Here is a 24,904-nt window from a genome sequence, read left to right as displayed (position 1 = left end):
ATATACCCAAGGGATTAAAAGAGGAAGTCTAAATATAAAGCTCAATCCTAGTTTTGGTATATAATCAGTAGGAAGAGTCATTTCCTAATCCATCTTAATGCAAATTTAATTAGCCATCTACCTAATCCCCTCATTTGATATCTGTATTTACCTGCTAATAAGAAGTTTTAGAAGGATTTAATGAGTCCTTAACTGAATCAGTTGTAGAAAACAAAATTTGCTTAAAGTATCTGCTTTAATCATACTTGCCTCAATATTGTCTTGGCATGGAAATTTTGTCAGGAAAATGTTAATGCAAGGTCCTGACAAAACTCTTAGATATCTTAGTAACAAAAACAAAGAATTTTAAAAAGAGATACAACTTACTATGTTATTGATGTATTGGCAGAAATTATTTTCTTGTATAAATAGCATGTTAATTTACACGTGATCACTGATTTTTAAGAAAAAGACTGAAAATTACATAAATGGCTAATTTTCTTTCTTATTTGATTTCTTTTCTATTTGATTCAAATGAAATAAAGGAGCAAAAGCCCTTAATATATCTTCTGTAGCTTATATAATGACTAAGGTATTTATACGTGCATTTTTTTATGAAGTAAAATCTTTGATAAAAACATGTTTGCTCAAAATAGAGTTTATTTTTCTCATGTAACAACAAATCAAGAGAGAGGCAAACAGGACTGATAATAATGGCTTCATAATATCACCAGTGTCCAGGGTCCACCATAGTCACAAAAATCTATTCTAATTTCAGCATCAAACTCAAGTTGAAAGGAGATATTGTGATGTGCATGTGTGTGTTAAACTCAAATACTCTATTTCTTAACTTTCTACAATATTAGATTGGTGGTCCTATAAGTCTTCTAGCATCAGCCACCTCCTGAAGAGAGGGAAAAAGCTGTCCTGGGTGTTGGCCATAATTATCTCTAGATTAAAGCTACAGTGAAATCTAAAACTTAAAATGCTACACAACACAGAAAAGAATGCAAACTAAATTTTATTTTAAATTCTTTAGGGAAAAGGTCCTAACAGTGGTTATCTGGGGGTGGGGGAGGCAAAGGAGAGATGAATTTTTATTATCTACATTATATATTTCTGTAATGTTTTATTTACATTGAGCCTATAATTTTATTAATAGCATTAATTTTGAGGCATTAAAAAGCAATAAAGATATTTACAAAAGAAAAAATGCACTGAGAAGCTAACTACTCAAAGGGGCCCTTGGTTAAATATTTTTGAAAAGTGAAGAGATATAATGAATAACTGAACGTCATTTTATCTGTGTCATGACATTTTTATATATCAGAGTTTTTTTGGTAATTTAGGTAGGGCCTTCTTTCTTAAATAATAAAAAGCAAATAAGTTACCTAAGGAAGCTCTAGAAAGACTACTGAAGAGCAATTAGATTACACTCTCTGAATATCATTATGGAAAAGGGTAAGCAGTTAACAGCATGCAATGAGTTAAGGGCAATTTTATCCAAAATCAAAGTGGCCAGAAAGCTTCCTGCAGTCCTATGATTGTTATTTCTCGAACACATCTCTGAGGTATTTAGACTTAGATCTACTTAAAGAGCTTCGGGCTAAAAAAGGAAGTTAGCACATGGCCTCTCTTATTATTGTATTTTGCCATGGTGATTCTTAGAGTAGCAGGAAGGACTATGTACTATGTTACATGGGCTAGAATTAGTAGACAGAAGGGGACATAGTTAAGGTGGAACAGTTGTCTGAACTTTGAATTCTTTTGCTTTTTTAGGTTTTTGCTGCCTTGATGTTATCTAAATACAACTTCATTTCGAAATATCTAATTATAGATTCTTCCAGTTCTGTTCTAGCCTTATTTTTGACATACACATACAAGTACAAACAGTTTTTGATAACCAATTAAAACTACAAGATTTTCAGTAAGAATACCAAGAAAGTATAAGAGCCACATTCAAAAAGGCTTTTAAAAAATTTACTTACCACTGGATTTAATTTCTCGGACATAATTACTAGGAAACCAGCCTGTTCTCCCATTTAATGTGCCTTCCCACCAGCCTCCTTCTTCAACCCTAGTGACATAAATGATATCCCCTTTACAGACTGACAGTTCATCTTCATTGGTCTGCTTAAAGTTGAATCTTGCCTTTACTATCAACTGGTGACTTCCATTTTCCGTCATCTCCTATAAAAACAAAAGCCACCTCAGATTAAGTACTCATGCAAATGTGGCAGAGACAGAAATTATATGTTTTTAACTTAGCAGTGGGTCTAATATGGATAGGCCTCAGAGAGGATTAAGAAACCCCTTGAAACTGTGTGCAAACTTTTGCATTTGTGAGAATGTGAATTGGAGGGAGTCACAGCTTTCATTTCCCTCTCCCCCTACCAATTATCTAAAGATACTTTTTTGAATGATCCAGGAAACAAAGTAGAGTGATAAACTATTCCATCCTGCCTCTACCCAACACACAGACATATCTTACATAATTATATGACCAAGATTAAGTCCTAACTTACTCTCATAAAATCTGCCTCCCACATCCCAATTACTAAGAATATCTTAAATTGGCTAAGACTTAGTCATATGCAAAGTTGAAATACCCGATAGTTACCTAAGTCAGGAGTTCTTAACCTGTCACAGGCTTGTTTGAGAATCTGATGAGCAAAACTGAACTTTACCCAACACACACAGGAGATTTTGCACACAATTTGAGAGGGTTCAAGAAGTGAAAGACAGTGTTCATTACCTTCTCAAAGGGATCTGTGATCTCAAAAGATTAAGTATTTTGGAAGTAATTAAAGTGCTTTGGAAGTAATAACTCATGATAGCTTAAAGCAAGTGGGTGGCTTTTGACAAGGAATAAGATCTCAGAAGATGATCCCAAACAAAAGCTCCAATTAAGACCAAATGCAAAGATAATTGGGCTATCCCAATGTAAGAGCTCATAATATGCCCAATAGAAATACAAAGAGAAAAATGGAATGACAATAATGATGATGCTAGCAAGTAATATTGCTTGCCTACTATGTGCCATGCAGTATTTAGTTCTAATAAACCAAGGAATAAGGGAAACAACAAGCAAAATGCCATCAGGAAGTAGTCATAATGATATATTTGCATAGCATTCTCTGTTAGACTTGCTCAGTTCTAGGAAGAGACAGACTTTGGGGCTTCAACTCCAATTTTCTGACTCTGTGACCCATATGCCTTTGATTTGTTCAAAGGCATTTGAGCCGGCCTGAGTTGGTGTTAAGTTTAAATTTAGTTTTCTCGAGACACCCCAAACAAACAGGATGGCTGCCTTACCACATATAGAGATGCAACCAGGATTAGATCTAATTTCATTCTAATTTCATAGATTTTAAAACAGGCAGGAGAAATTGGAGACTATACTTACCACTGCCTTTGACTGCCTCTGCAGCCCTGGAGCTGTGCTAGAAACTGCTCCCTGTGGGTTTGTCTGAGAACTATAAGCAGCACTAAGAGAAGAGGAACGTCCACATGGTCTTTCTGATAGTTGATCTGTGAAAAAAAAAGAAAAGGCATGGTAAAGGGAACCACTCATATCAGAACAACATCTACAACATAACATTATCTTTCATGGGACATTATCAAAGTCAACCTGGCCTTAATTCTAGCTGTTAGTATGAATGTGCCAAGCATATTTTGTTCTCCCCTTCCCTTTTTGGAAGCCAACGTCTTTTTCTTAACCTTACTGGCCATTGCTCTCCAGTAGAATGAAAAACAGCGACAGAACCACATTTTCTCTTAACCCATTTCACTACAACTCTTTCCTCCTGAGCCAGTTGCAACAGTATGACCTGTTATGCCAGGCAGAACTATATTGGGTGCCAAACAGCTGTTTGTGGCTCTTATTACTCTGAAATATTTCAAATTTCTTTCTTTGTTTTTTTTTGGGGGGGGGGCATAACTAAGTGGTTCTTTTCTCCCTCACATATAAGAATATGTGTGGTATATATAATGTGATATCTTCCTTGTGCCTGGTATGGGGAGGGGAGAATGAAAATGAGAGAGTCCGTGTGTCTGGGAGGGATTCAATCTTGACACTAAAATATTTTTTTTAATCAAACTCAAGAGTCTTCTCTTCCTTGAAACCATGTGGAATTTGATCAGACCAGTGCTGAGCTGGAGGTTTTCAGTATGCTCAGAGTGTACTAAAAAGAGGAGCTGGCTTCTTGACAAATTCAAATGAGGGTTCTTTTCCTCTCCATTTATTTTTAAAAGATATAAACTGCAAAAATCTAAAGCCCAAACATTCCCTAGGCGACAAGCTCAGTATCCAAGTAGTTTCCTTGATGCTGTGGGTTTTAACTTTCACCTCCTTGTATTTTATAAATATCTGTGGCAAGGAAAGAGACTATAAAATTTACTAAGAGAGTTTGGCAAAGGAACGCATAATTCGTATGGCATAATGTTAGAATTATACGGTCCTCCCTGCCCAGAACTAGAGAGTTGTCATGTATGTTAAATATAGTTTCTTGAATTAACTGTACTTTCTGCTTTACGCCTTGCAATAGCTCAAAAGCATTTTTTTTTCCCAAATAGCAAATGAACAACTTTGGAGAAGTATTTTTACATTTATTGCTATTATATACAGCTCTTTTTACTAAAACTATAATTACTTGATAGCTTCCTAGATGCTCCATCCTATTTGGCACTTGATTACATTGTCTGCTCTTTTTCTCTAATTGTTTCACGTGGGTAAGTTAAATCTCCCTAAATAGAAGGTAATTTTCTCAAGGACAGGACCATAGCTTACACTATCTTTGTAGCCACTGGCAGTGCTGGCCACACAGTCTGCTGACTCTCTAACAGCTTGAGCAGCAAGACCCATGTTTGGGCATAAGGGCTCTGGAGTCAGTCAGATGTGGGTTTGAATCCCAGCTCTGCCAATTAATCTCTAGTTGGGCAAGTGTAAGCCTGATTTTCCTTATCTATAATAAGGGCTTAATAATAATAACACCAACTCCCAGGGTTATTTCAAAGATTGAATGAGACCATCTAAACCTTGTAGGATAGCCTAGACCCATGGTAAGGGCTCAGAGCACTCTGTGGTTATTACTGCCCAGTTGTAGGTAAGATACTAGATCACAGAAGGAGTGAAGTTATATGCCAAGGTTATCATAATTTTCTTTACATTTACTAGGATTTATATTTAATTCCTCCAATGTAGTGAGTATTAACACTTAAATAAAAGATATTCTTTTCACTCAATATGAACCTGAGCTTTCTTTTTCAGTGCAAAGTTCCTGGAGGGTTCCTTTACATGGACAAAGACATACAGAAAACTATGAGAAAAATGTCTCTAGTGGAGAAAGGGAAGTAACAACTATAATCTGTAAACTTTATGAAAAAGGGAACTGGTCTTTTCCTTTTTATTTTTCTGTCTTGTTACACTCAGTTGCCTATTCAATAGCTTTGAATGAAATAGTTTCTTTGTTCTTATCATTATATTAAGGGTATTATAATGACATCTCTGATAGATATATGTAAATCCTAAACGACACAAACTTAAAGCATTCGATACCCATTGGAGTTTATTTGTGGGGAGGGGAGAAATTTGCACCAATCAATCCTAGCCATAGTGGCTCCTAGGTAATCAGAAACACGTGGGTCCAAACATGTCACCCAGAACTCATAAATCACAAGCCCTACTTACCTTCTGTTGCTTTGTTGACAGCTAAAAGAGTGCTGAGAACCTTGGAGAAATTGACCCCTGAATAAAGGTCATCAGGATCAAATACCTATGAGAAAGGAAATTGAAACTGTAAGACACTGTAAGAATTCAGCTCAACAAACCAAACTATCAAAAGACCACTTCCTTTAGCTCTCAGAAAAAAAAAATGTAAAAGCCAAGACCCAAACCTCTGTATACCTTTGGGAGAAATGAAAGCAGCAGCTGAACTGCCTAATGACATGTGGCAGGCCATCAGTGAGTCAGAGCGAAGCAGTAATGGGAAATGAGAGCCAAGCTGAGAACATGGGGCCCACCAGGAAACGCACAGTGCATACTCAGGCCCACTCTTCTGACCTGAATATATCAATACTCTCAACCCAGTTACGGGAAACTCATACGCCTAGGTTGCGGTTAATGCCCATCACCTATAGAATGTCCTTAATGCTAGACAAATAAGGAGGTGGAGTCTTTTTGTACATGTTTTCATCTGTACAATGTATTTATTGTACTCGGTAGGGTCATGGTCAGCCGTGCCTTTCTCTCTGCTCTCCATCATCCCCACTGCCACATATTGGGTTCCAAATCCTAGAACGTCCAAACTTTGCACACAGGTCTGCCTTTTGCTCCCAGCCTCAGTTCCTCGTTTCTGCTGCTTGACCTTGACCCCCTCAGCTCATCTTCATAGAATTGAACCTCTGCTTCCCTGAGCCTATAGATTCTTTTTTTAAAATTAAATTTAATAGGGTAACATTGGTTAATAAAATTATATAGGTTTCAAGTACAATTCAATAATACATCCTCTGCATGTTACATTGTGTGTTCACCACCCAAAGTCAAATCTCCTTCTATCACCATATATTAACCCATTTACCCTTATCCACCTCCCCGCTCCCCCTACCCTCCGGTAACCACTAGTCTATTGTTCATGTCCATGAGCCTCTGTTTGTCCTGTTCGTTTGTTGCTTTTAGGTTTATATCCCACATATAAGTGATATCATGTGATTTTCAACCTTTTCTGTCTGGCTTATTTCGCTTTGCATGATTATCTCGAGGTCCATCCATGTTGTTGCAAATGGCTGTATTTCATCTCTTCTTATGGCTGAGTAACATTTCTTGGTCACCATGAATAATGCTGCAATGAGCATTGGGGTGCATATATTTTATGGATAAATGTTTTCAAATTTGAGAGATAGAAGAGGACTTGCTGTGTCATAAGGTAATTCTATTCTTAGTTTTCTTGAGGACCCTCCAAACTGTTTTCCATACTGGCTGTACCAGTTTACATTCTTATCAACAATGTACAAGTATTCCCTTTACTCCACATCTTCACTAGCGTTTATCTCTTGTGTTTTTGAAGATAGCTTAACAGGTGTGAGGTGATATGTCATTGTGGTTTTGATTTGCATTTCCCTAATAGCTAGTGACGTTGAGCATCCTTTCACATGTCTGTTGGCCACTTGAGAGAAGTATCTGTTCAGGTGCTCTGCTCATTTTTTAATTGTATTGTTTGTTTTTTTGTTGTTGACTTGTATAGGTTCTTTATATATTTTGGATATTAACCCCTTATTTTCTCCAACTTTAACTGTCTTTTCCAGATATGACTTCTGGCCTTCCTGATACTACTCAGTTGTCAGTAGCAAAATATTAAATAAATATAATATTTTACTTTATCAATCTAAACAATAAGTTAAATAAATACAATATTTCACCAGTCTTCTGATATGCCACTGTCCCAAGTGAAGATACCAATTAGTTGTTGTTTTAAATATAATTTATTAATTTTAAAATGTATTCAGTGTATTAAAATGTATTCAGACTTCTAATTTTACATATGTGTATTTGAAAATAGAAATATTCTCAAGTGCAAGCACAATTTATTAATCTCCCATCCAATTATGTAGATATGTATATCTATAGGTAACCAGATGTCCACTTTCTGGATGGAAATGCACCTGCTAAAAACATTCCATTCCAGGATGTATGTGTTTGCATCTTTTTTCCCCCAAATGTGATGATGGGAATAAAATGTACCTTTTCATGTAGTACATGATTGGGTCTAAGATTTCAAAAGATCTCTCTTCCCATTAGGTAGAGGCATTCGCTCCATTTCTGATCTGCATGTTTTCTGGGAGCCACATCTAGACAAAATTTTATCTTCTTTGTGTACATATTCTTGAAGACCTAAAACCCATCTCTAGAATGAAAAGATACAGTATTCATTTTCTGTCAATTAGGGAGGGCATCCATATAAATAATAGATGCAAATATAAACATATAGAAGTCTGCATACTCTGGGATTCACAGCTCTACTATTCATTTAATCAATAAATGTTTTATATTCAAACTTAAAAATGACTAAGAACCCAATCACATGTAAAAATGAGACACTAATATACTTTTAGTAAAGGAGTAATACCAATATTACTAAAGAGTTAAATGACATTAAAATGCAAACATGTTTCTGAATGCTACAATATATATTTCAAAATTTTCCAGGAATAAATTGATAAGCATTCTGTTTTAGTTTGCCAAAGCCTGGATGAACAAGAATAGACCCTGATAAGAGTATCTACTATCTCAGGAGATTCCAGATTTATTGAATCTCCTTTAAAACTGATCAATGGGAAAGTGTTAGTGACATGTATGCCAAAATGGTAACAAAGCAAAAAAGTTTGCTAGTTTTTAGCCCATAATTTTAATGGTATGCGTGTGTATGTGGGTGCACGTGTTGGGTAAGTGTGGTGGACAGGGCTAGAGTCTAAAATAATAAGCAGAAGTAAATATTGGCAGAATAAGGAATGAGAGCAAAAGATGTGATAAAAACTGCCCTCCTTGTTTATGTTGCTCCTTATCCAAGTTAATTGATTGCCTGTATGTGGCAACACTGGCATTATTCACTTGTATCGGTACTTGACTGAATATGAGAATAAATAAATTGATGGAAAAATAAAATGCGCATCAACAAGAGTCATTGTGTCTGTTTGAGGGAAGTTGCCTGGAGTATGCACAGTTTCCTTTTTAGAGACTCCAATACAGTAGAGTTTACCCACAGACACTCTTCTTCTCTCTGCAAGCCTATTCTATAGCACTAGGAACTGCATGAGAAGGAGTTGAAAGAAGCCTCTAGGGACTAGTAGTGAAGTCAACACCTAAGGGTTATAATTTCAGAGCAATTTGAAAATTATATATGACCACGAACACTCTCCACTACGCCATACTCTTCCAAGTCTCAAACTAAATGCTATTGAATATTCCACCCCAGACCTTTCTTCCATGCACTTGAGATTGGTCCCCTAATTAAATGGAAATATTAATTGGAGAGAGTGCAACACTTTCAGCCATTACCAGTCTTTCATATCTTAGTGGAAATGAGAGGCATAAGACCAAATTTAGAGATGATGATGTAGAGAAAAACTAAGGTCCCTGGTGCCCAACTGGGAATAAGCAAGGAAGAATGCCCCAACATGAAGAAGGGTATAAGGAAAACAAGGAAAAGTAGATTACAGTATAGGCCATTTGCCTAGGACTAAGCATAACCATTTACCCATACAAAATTGAAACCAATTTCCCTTTTCTATCTGCAAAGCAGTGGGACTTGTTAAAAGGTAATGTGAATTTGCACATTTATGCTGTATGTGATTTTCCAATAAAAAGTCATGATGATACCCATCTTCTGGTACACTGTGCAAGTTTCACTAGCCTGTTTAGCATGGTATGAAATTAAACTTCGTCTATACCTATTCTGGTCCAGAAATTAGCTGGTTAGTTCCAGTTGGATCTGTGATGGTCAGATTAACAGCAAAATTCCCTCTCTCCATTTACCACGACTTTATGCAGATAAGAATGAAAGGATTGCTTCTTAGACTACTGCTAGATGGTTTCAAGGTTTTACTCCTGTAATGGAATGAGGCAAGTTTCAAGTATTGCAACAACAACTACAATAAAAATAAAAATAAAAAAACATTTACTCTACTCTGGGTAAGCAATGAGAAAGACAAGGATTAAATTTCACTAAAGATTTTTAAAAATTATTTACATATAGCATATAGCCAGTCTAAGGTCCAATCCTACATCAGTGGTTCAAATCAGACAAGGCATTTAATTTTTAACTGTTTTTTCTATATTTTCCATTTCTACATATCCACAGTGACAGCAAAACCTATTTTCCATCCACTAAATGCCAGGTGTTAATTCTGAACTGTTGGGGACCTGCCAGTATAAATTGTACAGAAATTAATATTTTTATGGTTTTACAAATAGATACCTTTGGAGTAGTTTTCACTTTCAACGTATATGCTGTTTTATGAAATTTTTCCTAAACTGACAGATGCAAAGTATTACATGAAAAGAAACTCCTCCAACCCCTTGTTCCATTCCTTCACTAATCTTATAGCTACAATTTACTGCTATGCGTTCTGTGCTGATACCAAGCTTAGAGATTAGATAGATAGATGATAGATAGATAGATAGATAGATAGATAGATAGATAGATAGATAGATAGATAGAGATAGATAGATAGATGATAGATAGATAGATAGATAGATAGATAGATAGATAGATAGATAGATAGATAGATAGATAGATAGATAGAGATAGATAGATAGATGATAGATAGATAGATGACAGAGAGAGAGAGAGAGAGAGAGAGAGAGAGAGAGAGATCTCCACTCATTGCACTTAATTCTCCCAACAAACCTATAATGTGGGTACAATTATTTCCTCCATTCTATAGATGAATAAATGAGACTCGGTAAAATCACAAAGCAAGAAAGTAATGAAACCAATAAAAATACACAAGAAAGTGTCGTGAGAGGCATTTTAGCTCTGCATGCATACTTTATGATTTCATGAGACATTAAAAAGAAAAAGAAAAGAAAAATGTGGGTTTGTACACAAAAAGAAATCCCTTGCTGCTGTCACTACAAGAAGCATCTGTACCACCTGCAGCAAGTTTATCACAACCACCAAGATGACTAATTCAACTAATCATAGCAGAGGAAAATCTCCTATATGACAAGACTGTCTTCAAAGAGGTCTCGTCTAATTCCTGTGTGGTCCCTCTAATTTCAAGGTGCAGCCCTGACCCAGCCAGCACCCTTTGCGAGAAGCGGGGAAGGGCTGCACTGAGCTACTCCTATTCGTTCATCTGGTTCCAACTTGTGAGCCACCGTCCATATTTGTGAGGTGCTGGTTGGGTGGAGGTCCAGCCTGTGGTTATAGTATCAAGCTAAACCATTCCTTGGCATCATGTTCAAACCACTTAAGGTAACAAGAGTCACAGCTCCAGTCACATCTTTCTTAAAATAAGCCGTACCATATACTAGTTGAGAAGTGGGTAATGTCTCTAATGTCATGTGGCTTCAGGCCCACTCAATCAACTTCCATTTAAAGTTAATTTAGAGTTTCAAGTGATCACATCATGCAATTATTGAAATATAATCAACTGAAAAGCCAGGGATTCAGTGGAAACACATGGACATAAATTTAGGTCTCAGGCCCATTAAAACAAGATTCCAAATATTTTAGGAAGATTCAGTCTCTCCTTTATTCTTATTCTTATTGAATAAAATCTTAAATTAACTTAGCCCATCTTGAATCATAATCTTGAATTCTCACAGCTGAGCATGCTGCCTCTGTTAACCCCTGAACTTGGAGGAAATGTCATTATATAGTGCGACAGAGCAAGCACATATGAGCTGCTTAATCATATTTCACTGGATGGCACTGCTCCTAGCTCTGTTGATGCAACCTGTAATGCTTCCACATAGTCCCTAGTAAAAGTAGTCATAAAGTCGGCAATAAATGATGCTCTAAGTTCAGAAATTACACTCAACTAGCCATTGTTATCATAGTGGATAGCATTTGTGCCTGCCTAGTTTTAAATAATAACTGTTCCTATTTGATATGGAGCAAACTTAAGAGAGCAAACCCTGAACTCTTCTCTCTTATTTCCTTCCTTTCTATTTTAGCAGTTTAAGGAACAAGATCTTTCAGCAATTTAGGGAACAAAATCTGACATGTGTATGTAGCTGCATTAACATTGGTGTATTGAAAAGAGCACTGTAAGAGGGTCAGAAGACTTTGACTCCAATCTCAAATTTGTCATTGCTGAGCAGTTGTGAGGGCTTTAGGAAAGCAACACTACTTTTTGTGGCTCTGTTCCCCATCTGGGAAGTGAGAGATGTGCTGGCCCATCATCTGAATAGGGGCTCTCAAAGGCAGCACTTGGCTGCATCCCCAAGGTCTAGAATCTGGTTTTCGATTCTCAAGGCTCTTGAGAATGAACTCACACCAATCAAGTTTACCAAAGGTCAATAGATAAACCAAAATGCCAATTTGCTATTTTTTTTACTTAAAAATGAAGCATTAAAAAGATGGGATACTCCCATTTTATGGCCAGATCACTCTCTCCCAATAGAGAAATCCACATTGAAAGCCAAATTAGAAGTAGAAACTTGTTGGATAGTATAGAATCAAAGCAAAGAGAGTCTGGGGTATCACAGCATAACATAATTGTTACTTGTTTATTAGTTGACTTTTTCAAAATGTCATTTTAAAATTACCTAATTATAAATTTTCGCTCTATCTACTGCCACTGCCTAGTGGAACTTAGACTGTTATTGTAGTCAGCTTTAACCATTTATGTTCTTTTGTCTCTGTGGGTTTATATATAGTCAATTTACATAACTACTGTGGGCTTCTAGATTACTTGGATCTCATCAAATCCAAAGCCAGGAAGTTCAACTTCATAGAGCTCCTATAACAGAAGCAAAGATCTGAGAGTAATCTCTCACTGTTAACCCCTCATTGCAAAGTCACCAAATTCACTTCCTGATGGCCACCTCTGCATCACCGACATCAATGTATCACACATTATGACCTCTATTTCTTCCTTGTTACACTCTTTTAGAGGAAAAACACTTTCTCCACAACAGAGATTTATCTTCAGTTGAGTTTTTAAGTGTTTAGGGAAAAGGGGAATGAATGAGGAATGATATAAGCATCTTGGTAGAGACGGTCACAGGATTAAATAGAGAAAGAGAGAACAACTGGCTTTGGATAATCTCACCAAAAAGAGAATAGGCATGAAGGAAAGGGTAAGATAAAATCTCTCCTGTCAATAATGCTTGCCAAGCCAAGGACAGGAAGTGGTAGCCCTAGAACCAACTGCCCCTCAGCCAACCATTGTGGCCTGCCCCCTACCCGCTACTCCTCCTGTGCAACTGTAACTAGATCCTTTGCAGGAGCCATACTGGCTGCCAGCTTTGACGGGTTGGGGTAGAGGGGTAATGCCTCAGCTGCTAGAGCATCTGTGTGCTAGAACTGGGAGTGTCCTCCCCAAGCCCCTCACCCCACCCCTTCAGAGAAGGAGACTTATTTCTTCATGTTCCAAATTGGAATGCAGAACACATTTTCCCAGAGACACAGTGTCACACCTGACACTTAGTCTCTGTGAGTTTTATTGTCAACCACGTTAGTTATTGAACAGACTGTTGTGGACCAACCATAAAATAATCACCATGTAGAACCTCATTTTTATGGGAAAATGTTTTCTGTGTTCCCAACAATAACTTACAAATGAACTTTTGGAAAATAATCCATTTTTACATTAAAGAATGTCTGGATGTGTGTTCCCAAATCAATGTCCACATCCTTTATAGTTTTTCCTGTCCTATCGCATAAAAGATGAACAAATACCCTCGACACTCTGAGGGCTATTTATTTTAGAACTCCCTGTGATGAGAGAATCAAGTGATAGGTATGAAGACTACGAGAATATCCTCAGAAATTGTAATAGTCAACAGCTCCTGCCTGTGTAGCAGTCCAGGCAGTCAAAGGGGAGACTCAGCTGTGAAGATAGGGCTCTTGCAGCCTCTGCTTTCCTAGAAGGCTACTATGATTTAGGGTTGAAACCTGAAAGTCTACAGAAGCCACTACCGCTTCACTATGATTTCCACATACAGGATAGACTGTTAAATGAACTCCACACAAAGATTAGGGCAGGAGGAGGGCAATAAGAAAATGAACTCCTACAGGTTGCTTTAAGCAGAAGCTTCTCTGGCAGTTTCATTTGCAGCCTTCAGTAAAGGCCTCCATTGACTTAAACTCACATTTCTTTCTTCTGAACAGCTACAGCCTTACAGTCTGTATAGATGCTGCACATTTAAGCCCTCAATCACCCACCACTGTAATATGCTCTATTTATTCTGTGGGTGTTAAGATTAGCCTTGGGTTTCCAATTAGAAGACAGACTCTTTCAAGTCCAAATTGCCCCCATAGCCCTGGCTCAGTATTCAACATATATGAGACACTTGATAAATAAATCATTCATTGCTTGATTAACAGGACATATTGTCAGAAAACCTTAAACATAAATTGTGCCTAGAATATAAGTCCATGAAGCTAGGTTTTTAAAAACTTTCATTTCTGTATCCTCAGTGTCTAAATGAGTGCCTGTCACATAGTAGGTGCTTAATAAATATTTGATAATTTTTGAAAGTTCAGAAGTTCTTGCCAATAGATATTAATCGTAATTGAAGAAAATACATTGCTGAAGTTATAGTAAAGTCAAAAAGAATTACCACTCCACTTGCGACAACATGAATGGACCTAAAGGGTATTATGCTAAGTGAAATAAGTCAGATTCCACTTACTCATGGAATCTAAAAAATAAAAGGACAAGCAAAACGAAACCCAGATTCACAGATACAGAGAAAAGATTGGTAGTTGCCGGCGAGGGAGTGGCATGGGCAGGGAAACTTGAAATAACTGATTAAGTCATAAGATTTTAGGGATTAAAAACTTTTTGTTATAAGATAAATGTCATGGGGATATAATATACAGCATGGGGAATATAGTCAGTGATATTGTATTAATTTTGTGAGGCAACAGATGGTAAGAAGACATTGTAATGACCACTTCACAATGTATACAAATGTCAAATCACTGTGTTGTACACCTGAAACTTTTATGTAATATTGCATACCATTTATACATATACATATATATATACTTTTTAAGGAAGAAAAATCAATTTCCATGTGACCTTCAAGGAGATACAGTATTTAAAATAACATACACCTGTACTCATCTGCAAGTTAAGCCCTATGACCGTGAAGTAACTAAAGATGCTTCACACTCCATGCTTGTGAATTTCGTTGAGTTGTGTGTGGAGCATGGGCAAAGTCTGCAATTGTTGGCCTGTCTCAGGTAGTATAGGCTCCTTTAAATCTCCTCCTAAAGAACCATGACCTAAGCATTACAGAGAAGGGAGACAGAAAAGAACTTGGGGTTTTATTGCTTTGCTAGAGTTGGCTATATTTTTCGAGCGGTTTTATTGTAAAATAGCTTAAATGACAAACTCACCTGTTCATACTCTGCTCTAAAACAGTGCCAGAGCACAGTGGGACATGGAAAAATATGGCAAAGTAACTGTCAAGAAGCAAGAAAGGGGTGACAGGCAATTTAAAAGAGACTACAAATCACATGCACAAAGTCCCTCTTATACCAGATAATGTGGGTAGGAAAGATGTGCTAAATTCACTACCATTTTCTCTATTTAGAGATCACCTTCAATAAAATATTTGACAATGATTTTTGGCACTCCTTGCTTATGTCTACATGTGAGTCACTCTTTCAAAAGTATGTCATTTTCAGAGATGCCCATCAATGCATAATAGACATTAGTTAGTTAGTTAGTTAGTTAGTTAGTTAGTTAGTTAGTTAATTAGTTAATTAATTTTCCTCCATCTTCACAAACAAGATTTATGCCTAGGAAAGAATCCTAACATGGGAAGGTGGGTGGGTTTTGGGGAGCTCAGATACCCACAAAATTAGAAATGGTGCTTTCAGTTAACATCCATATCTCTCAGCCTAATGGAACCCAGCCTATAACTGCCTACAAGATCAAGCCCACACTCTTCAAGCTAGCATTCAAATTTCTACTCAAGCTGGTCCCACCCTATCAAGTCCATTGTTTCTCACCATCAGCTCTCTTGTATGCCCCAGAATCCTCCACTTTCTTCACCATGCTTCTCTCTAATTTGTACAGTTTTTCTTATTAAAAAAAAAAGTTCCCTCAACCATTTGAATACTAACTGTCCTCCAATGCCCATTCTACAACACTTCTCTCAATGAGGTCTTCCCCAAACACTACATTTCAGTACACAAGGGTCTTCTCTTCTTCTGAACTCTGTATTACGCTCTAGACTCTGGAACCACTAACTTGGATCTAGTCATACACTCCTATACACTGTCAAATTCCACTATTTCACATATACATGCTGCCTCTTTCCACAATGCCAGGCACAGCACTCACCTTATAGATGGTGAATAAGTACTTGTTGACTATCAGTCTTTTCTTCCAACCTAAAATTTAAAAAGATATTTCTTCCAATAGAAACACCTGTACTTTTGGCATGCCTTCTTCAGAAGAAAAGACAGAGAAAAGGTAATTATTTTCTGGTAAAACTTTACAAGTCAGGGTTTGTATATTTTCCATTACATGGTAAAATAGATTCTTCCTTTTGAAGAATATGATTGAGAGAAGTGAAGAGTGCTGACAAAGGATTTACCTCACCAAAAGGAAGTGAAGTGACTGCCTGGAATCTCTTTAGAGGATCAAAGTCCTGATGTGCAAATCTCACACCTTGAAAATCAAGAAATCAAGAAAGTTTGCGTAACATAAGAAAAAAGAAGTGATATGAGGACTGGAAAAACAGACAAGCTCTTCCATGTGACATCATGTAGCTAATCTCTCATATCTTTAATTTTTTTTTAATTTTTAAAAGACTGAAATAGGTACTTTAGCTTGGCATGAAGAAACTGAGTAATACTGTATTAGGGTAGACACAGCTTTTTTTATCCTTATTTTCATCTACTAAAGAGTCATTTATATGATTGAAAGTCAACTCTTGATAATCTACATATAGACTATTAGACATACAAGCTATCTAAAATAAATTAGCAGTTACCAGAGGAGAGGGAGAAGGGATGTGGGGGGAGAATAAAAAAATAAAATGCAAAAAATATAAATAAATAAATAAACAAATAAATAAATAAATAAATAAATAAAAATTTAAAAATTCATTCATTCATTATCCATTCAACCTGGTATTTTCCATGTACTAACACAAAAATTTGCTTTAAGATGAGAAAAAAAAGGACACTATGTAAAATCTGGCAAGTAAAGAAGTCATCGACAGGTGCACCAACCATTAAACCATTGCTTTCCATTCTATTGTCTGTCCTTGAAGGTGATTTTTTAAATTTCAAATCAAGATTTTCCCCAATCCACAATATATTCTCAAACACCAGCATGTCTTCAAAGAATGCACAGCACAAATGCTCATTTACTCTATCACAACATGCATTTCCTCAAAGAAGTAGTTAAGTTTCTATTTTAGTAAGATGTTGCATTCTCTTGGTTTGCATACATTTCTTAGAAATTATTGATAAATATCCCCAGTTTGCTGGAGACCTAGACATGAGTAACAGACAAATTATATGACGGAATGTTCCTTAGTGTTCAGGTCTGCTTCACAGGCCAGGCTCTTCATAAAAGGGATAGGGAAACCTGTATGTTGTCTAGGGTGAACAAGTCCTTAATAAGGATTTCACTCACTGCTTTGTAAACTGCTGCATTTCATCACACCTTAATTTAATTCCTTTTTTTTTTCCCTATTGCCCTATTCAATCCTTCCACTGACATGTCTGATCTCTGTAATAATATTCAAGTCCCCAAGAAAGTATAAAGCTGAGATTTTACTCTATTTGTCTATGCAGAACTTAATTAGGAAGGTAAATCTTCTTCCAGAAGTCAAATAGAAATGATGCGTGAGTGTATGCTGTTTTGGATGATCCACATCTCGGAATCCATACAGCCTTCTGTATGGTAAGGTCCAGTTTGCCAGGGTATGACAAAGCTTGGAGCTAATCAGACAGATGCCTGGTGTCATTAAGTCTTTCTTCCAGATGACACCAGGGGAAATGGCAATGGCAATGTTGAAATGCAGATATAGAGCAGCTTCTAGACTGAATGGACATATACCCCCTCTAAAAAGTTGGTAAGCAAAGGCCCTAAGAAACTGGCAAATGCCCTCATACTTTTTCATTTGCAATTCAAAGGCCAGACCTTGTACTTCCTTTTGCTTCTAACTCCAATATTATCACCAATGGCTCTGCATACCATATGCTGTGCTGGCAACTCTTCACCTCTCAGACTGATCCTTGGGGGCTGCCTCATTGATAACACATGACCAAATTAGAATGAGGCTGGAGTAGGATATAGCTGGCCAAGACTGTGTAGTTTTAATAAAGAACTGTATTGTGCTCCATTGCCCCCAGAAGCAACCTGGATTAGAATCAACATTAAAACCAAATTAGAGTAAGTTAGATTTAAAACAAGATAACTTTACACTCCCTATCAGAAAGATTCAATTGATCAAATTTTCTAACAAAAGACACTCCTTTTGGCATTATCAATATGCATTCAACCCAATTCAGAAATGACATGTGTTTTTTATGTGTTACATTCTGTGCTTTTTGTATAGAGGAATTTGATTTTTATTTCCCCCCTCAACTATGCCAGGTTTATTACTTATTTTCCTGGGAGCAGGGCATAATATTTTTGTTAGTCATTATCAGAAATTTGGAAAACAAACAAACAAACATTTGTTGAATTGTTTAATTTAACTAAAACAACATGCATCTTGCTTTGGTACGTATTTTAAAATTTCAAGCTATCATAATTATAAAATAAATGTTTGTTTTAAAAGACATAAAAATTAAACTAAGTCATCCAGGTAAACATGAGAAAATTAAAAGACTTTTTTTCACATTCTTCTAGTTTATGCATAGACTAGAAAAGAGTGAAAAGGTTTCCTGATTTTTCAATTCCAAGAGGAATCCGTCCAAACTGTTTCTATTATTAGCACACAAAATGGTAGCTAAGAAGTTACTGTGGTTAACAACTGAATAATTCATAGTCTCTGAAGAATTCAGTTGCTTTGTCTTCTCCAGTTCCTCTTTCGAACTGGATCCCCAAACATATTTCTAGCCCTGAGTTGTTATAAAGGAAACCATATACAAATTGTTTTCAACAGTTAAAAATTGGCGACACTAAGCATTGAGAACAACAGCAAAATAATAAGTTGAAGGCTTAGCATGAACTTTTATAACCAATTCATAAAACTCTTAAGATTATGCATTTACTGTCAGAAATTGTAGTTAAAAATTCCAATCTCTGTTCCACAGATATCATTGAGCTACAATAGCTCTGAAATTTAAGCTGTCTTTATGTAGCCATCCAAATAGAATATATAAACAAATTAAATGTGACATATAAATAATTTTAAACACATTTCAACACACCTAATCTAAATTCAAATTATTTTCTATGATGCAAGTCACTGAGAATTTCAAGTCCAGAAAAAAAGCACTTCAATTAATGAGTGAAAGATATTAATAAAGTTGAAAAGATAAATTTCTGTTAACATGAGAACTGTTAACCTAAAACTCCCATAAATGTTCAACTTCAGAAGAAGGGTGTTAAGTATTAGAAAATATATGGAGGTTTTACCTTCAACTTTATTTTTTTTTTTATGTCTTTCCAAAAACAAGCAGTCTCTGCCAAATAAAGCATAGAACTAAGAAACAAGATAGCTGGATTTTTTTGTTTGTTTGTGTTAAGTTTCATCCCTGTCAAAATTCTCAATGTAACTAGTGTAAAACTTCAGAACACTTGAAGAGGCCATCATCTCACAGAGCCCACAGTTTATGTATCCAAGTTTTCTTTAATGTTAGGATTTCTAAAGGAAATCTTCCTATAAAGCATGACTCACTTTTTAAAATGAAGCTTGTTTAACATAACTGAACTGAGTGAACTTTTTTGGATCATGCAATGATATCATTTGTGAACACTAGTGTACGGAAATATATTAAAATTCTAATTAGGAACTAGCTTTCATTAAGAGTTTACCCGGTGCCAGGCACTGTGCTAAGTGTTTTAGTTGCATTCATTCTCTCATTTAACGCTAAGAGGTAGTATATAACTAATGAGCGTATACCTAACATTAATAAAGCATCATATATACACTTTGATGTTCATTACCCATTATTCACAGTGGCCAAGACATGGAAACAACTGAAGTATCCTACAGTAGATGATTGGCTAAAGAAGCTGTGGTACATATATACAATGGAGTATTACTCAGCCATCAGAAGAGATGAAATACTGCCATTTGCAACAACATGGATGGACCTCGAGAAAATCATGCTAAGCGAAATAAGCCAGACAGAAAAAGTTGAAAATCACATGATATTACTTATATGTGGGATATAAACCTAAAAGCAGCAAATGAACAAGACAAACAAACAGAGACTCATGGACATTGGACAATAGACTAGTGGTTACCAGAGGTTGAGGGGGAGGGGAGAGGTAGATGGGGTAAAAACAGCCAAATATGTGGTGACAGAAAGAAATCTAAGGGCAATGAACATGCAATGCAATATATATATATATATTCCTTACTGTTGAATTCTACACCTGAAACTTACTGGATTTCATTAACCGATGTCACCATAATAAAAATAAATTAAAAAAAAACACAAGAAAATACAATCTCACACCTGTTAGAATCACTGTTATCAACAAGGCAAGTAATAACAAGTGTTGGGGAAGTTGTATAGAAAAAGGAAACCTCATACACTGCTTGTGGGAATGTAAATTGGTACAACCACTATGGAAAACAGTATGGAGATTTCTCAAAAGATTAAAAATATAATTACCATATGACCCAGCAATCCATCTTCTGGGTATCTACCTCAAAAATTTGAAAACATTTATTCGTAAAGATACATGCAGCCCAATGTTCATAGCAGCATTATTCACAGTGGCTGAGACATGGAAACAACTAAAGTGTCCTTCAATAGATGGTTGGATAAAGCTGTGGTACATATATAAAATGGAATATTATTCAGTCATAAGAAAAGATGAAATACTGCCATTTGAGACAACATGGATGAATCTTGAGATTATCATGCTAAGCAAAATAAGCCAGGCAGAAAAAGTTGAGAACCATTTGATTTCACTTATATGTGGGATATAAAACTGAAAGCAACAAACAAGCAAGACAAACAAAAAAATCTCATAGACACAGATGACAGTTTTGTGGTTACCTGAAGGATGGGGGAGAGGGGTGAGGTAGATAAGGGTAAAGGGGGTGAAGTATATGGTGATAGAAGGAAATTTGACTTTGGTTGGTAAGAACACAATGCAATAGATAGATGATATATATTAAATTTTACGCTTGAAATCTATATAATTTTATTAACCAATTTCACCCCAATAAATTTAATAAAAAAAGAATAATAAAGTAGCATATACCTAATATTACATATCACTGCCACCAAGGAAGTTAGAATATAAATAATAATTGGCTAACCTGGGTCAGTTCAATTCCAAAGCTCAGTCTCTTAGCCACTGCACTGCTATACTATTTCTCAAGAGCAAAGGTTTCCTGACCAGGAATCAAACCCAGAAAGTCAGGGAAAGTCACAGATTCTAGCCATTAGACCACACAGCATGTATTGAGCTGCCTGACTCCACAGTAAAAGGTCCCAGATGGTTTGGGGGTCTGCTTTTTATAATTTTTCTGTCTCCTTTCTCGATCTGCTGTTGATTTCATTTCTTCCATGTCATACATAGATATATACTCTTTCTGCCATTGCGAGCATGTCTAATCTATAGCCCCTCTTCTCTCTTTCCACACGTTTCTATTTACACGCTGTTTTCCATTTTACAAAGTGCTTCCTCATACCTTATCTCATATAATCTAATTTGCTATTTCTAATCAGTTTTGGGATGAGCAACCAGATTACTCATATTTCCAACATGCTTAGATAAGTAAAAGTAATTAGGCTCATAGTGAGGGCCTACAGCAATCTCCTAGGAATAAACTGCATAAGTCTTAGCGCAAAGATAGGGCATCTCTTTTGCAGCCCAGAGTTTCTCTGACCATTCAGCCATTCTTTGAATCATTCATTTAAAAAACATTTCCTGAGCACCTGCTATGTACCATATTCTATACTGAGTTTTGGGGTTATAAGGATGATTAAGCTTTGGTTCTTGCCTTTGAAAAGTTCCAGGACTAGTAATGAGACAAATGTGTCCACAGATTTACCATAGTGAGACTGGGCAGACAGCATACTGGTAGCGTGGTACAAGGAATTATGAGAAAATTGACAACAGCTGTCTAATCTAGCAGAGATTTTGTAAAATATCTGAGGTTTAGGGGGAAGCTGGTATCTCTTTCTTTATAGTTTTTGGCTAGGTGGCAGATACTTAATAGATTGCTGAACTCTAGATTAACCAGTAAAATTGTTCTCAACTCTGGCTTCACATTAGAATCACTTGGGGAGCTTTCAAAAATGAAATAATAACAAGACCTGGCTGCCTTGGAAAACTGTTGGGCAGTACCTACTCAGCAGTTAATTCCTATGTATAAAACCCATTGGAAATGTACACCAGAAGATATGCACAAGTATATTCACAGTAGCATTGTTCATAGCAACCAAAAACTGGTTACAATCTAGATGTCCATTAACAGGTGAATGGAGAAACAAAATACGGTACATCCACATGATAGAATACTACTAGCAATAAAAAAGAATGAATTACTAGTATCTGCATGAGCATGGGCGACTTGTACAAATATTTCCCTGAGTGAAATAAACCTTATATAAATGAGCAAATGAGTACATACTGTACGCATATAAAATACCAAACAGATAAAATGAACTGAGCATCTTAGGAATCAGGGCAGTGGTGCCAGTTGGTAAAGAGTAGTGACTGGGAAGGGGTACGAGGGTAGCTTCTGGGTGCTGATAATGTTGTGTACCTTAATCGTTGTGCTAATTATATGGATGTGTTCAATTTCTAGAGATTCATCAAGCTATATACTTAGAATCTGTGCAATTTCCTGAATTCATGTTATGCTTTAATATAAAGTTTACTTAAACGTTAAAAAAAAGTACGAAGACCTGGGCCTCGCTGCAGACTGATTTATACAGAAGCTCAGTGGGAGGGAGCCACTGCCCCCCCAACCCCCTTGTAACACTTGCGTTTTTTAAAAGCATCCCAAGTGGCTCTAATTACAGACATGTCTAAAAACCAAGGGGCTAGGTGTTCCTGTATTTATCATCAGCTCCTTTGTGACGACATCCTGACATGTAGCAAAGGGAAAGAATTCAGAGTAAGGTACATCAGTGATTACATTCTGGCTTTGTTTTGCACTGGAAGTGTGAGGCATTTGTCTGGATCATCCCCAAACCAGCACTGTGTGATGTGCACAATGCCTCCTCCGTCCCAGTACTGTTGTGAGGATTAAATAAAATAATATACTTAAAGCACCTAGAATATAGTAGGTGCTTGAGAAATCGTGGGTACTCAACTCCTCTTCCTCTTTTGCATCTAAGTTCCTAAGTACAGTGATGAGCAGATTGCTGTAAATGAACAAAAACTCATGCTCTCCAATTTCTCCTCCTGAATGAGTTTCTTTGTTAAGACTGAAGTAATATTATACTTGGACTAGTGATGTCAGATGAATATGAGGCATTTCTGGGCCCTAGTAGCTCACTCTATTAAGCATCTGCTATCCTTGAAGATGAATGGAGAGGAGGCCAACCATAGGAAATACAAACCACAGACCCTTCTTGGGAAAGCTTTGTCCCTGCTCCCATCCCTAAGGACAGCGCCAACCCTGTGCAAAGACAAGGCTAAGATGTGAGTTGGCACAAAGAATAGAAAAAATTACTAGCCGGGAAGACAAACCATCCATAAAATGTGCCAAATTAAATACTTCTGTATAAAATGTCATGTTTTAGTAAAAACAAGCAGACAGAATCTTGGGCTAAGAGCAGGAGACGCAGGTCAGAGTTTTGATCTGCTACTGGTAAGCTGCCTGATTTTGGTGAAGTAAACTTTTGTTTCTCTGTCAAATGAAAGCAATGCCATCTCTCCTACATCCTTTACAACGGGCCAGTGAGTTGCAGATAAGTAGAAGGCATTCCAAAAAAAAATTAAGCAGTAAATAAATGCAAGATAATACTAGCTGGAAATTTACTTTGTTCCAAACTCCGATCACCAACCAGCAACCCACCCCACTAAGACTGAGAAGTCTCTGATATTAACTGCTCCAGGCATACCCAGAGACTACAATAGCCTGAAGCTCGCTTATGTAAGAAGGGACTGCAGTACTGCCTGGCATGTAGCATAATATTTTGCTTAAGAGAAATCCTTGGAAATGCCTCAGATAAAGTATAAGGGCAGGCCCCGGCCTTACTTAGGTTTTGGAAAGAGGTGCTCTCAGTCACAGAACACCAGAACTGTTGCTAGAGCAAATGATGTCATCGGAGCTCCTGTTACCATGGTCAATGTCAAAATTAAGATAGAAAGTTGAAGGACAAATTGTGGGGTTTCCAGGCAAATATAAGTTAGAAAAGCAGTTTAGACCTTGGAAACTTGCTTTAAAAATTATCAATACTTTACAGAACATCAGCTGAAATTTATCCTATTCTGGGATGCTTTTTGGTTTATGTGATTTTATTGACAAAAACATACAAAGCTGAATAGAAAAATATATCGCCTTACTCTATTTTTATTCCCACTACACATTAAGAAAAAAGTCACGTGAGTCATCTCTATATTCAAAACCAATAATAAACCAAAAATACAAATATAAGATTTTTTTTAAGAGCCAGAGATAAACTTAAGGGTTCTCCACTCTAGAGCTAAGAAACGAATAGCTCGAATACCTGTTGGGTTTTTTTTAAAGACTGGAAAAAGAAAACTTGAAATTAAGGGCACGTTGGGACGTCTTGTAGAGTACAGGTCTTTCCTCATCCAAAAGCTATTCCTGAGACAGACCCGTGTACTCATCCCCTCAAATATTCCCCAAATGTATAAATGCCGGGAATGAAGGGGGGCATCCAATTAGTATCAAAAATAGTACTGTTGACTCTTTGCCCTGGTTGAGGGGTGAGAGAGAGGGGAGAAGAGGAGTCGGTCTGATGTAAACCTTGAGGCCAGAGCCGGACAACTCGCCCCTAAGTTTGGCGCGTCCTCGCTCTGCGCCCCCGCCACTCTCCTCCTCCCTCCAGGCACCCGGGATCTCAGTGCAGCGGGAGGCCCTGGCAGAGAAGGGACCCCGCCGCTGGGG

General features: G+C 36.8%; 1 protein-coding gene across 1 annotated transcript in view; it reads right to left on the bottom strand.

The window, feature by feature from the left end:
- ARHGEF6 (Rac/Cdc42 guanine nucleotide exchange factor 6) overlaps positions 1-24,904 on the bottom strand; it is a 111,134-nt gene that overhangs the window by 77,544 nt on the left and 8,686 nt on the right. Inside the window, exons 3-5 of the mRNA XM_006924196.3 lie at positions 5,669-5,753; positions 3,386-3,510; positions 1,968-2,169 (exon numbers count right to left, since the gene is read on the bottom strand). Of these exons, the coding sequence (XP_006924258.2) occupies positions 1,968-2,169; positions 3,386-3,510; positions 5,669-5,753 (412 nt within the window). The remainder of the gene's footprint in view (positions 1-1,967; positions 2,170-3,385; positions 3,511-5,668; positions 5,754-24,904) is intronic.

Source organism: Pteropus alecto, unplaced genomic scaffold, assembly GCF_000325575.1.
Source record: "Pteropus alecto unplaced genomic scaffold, ASM32557v1 scaffold139, whole genome shotgun sequence".
In the NCBI taxonomy this organism is placed as follows: Eukaryota; Metazoa; Chordata; class Mammalia; order Chiroptera; family Pteropodidae; genus Pteropus; species Pteropus alecto.
This window is presented reverse-complemented; position numbering and strand designations above follow the sequence as displayed.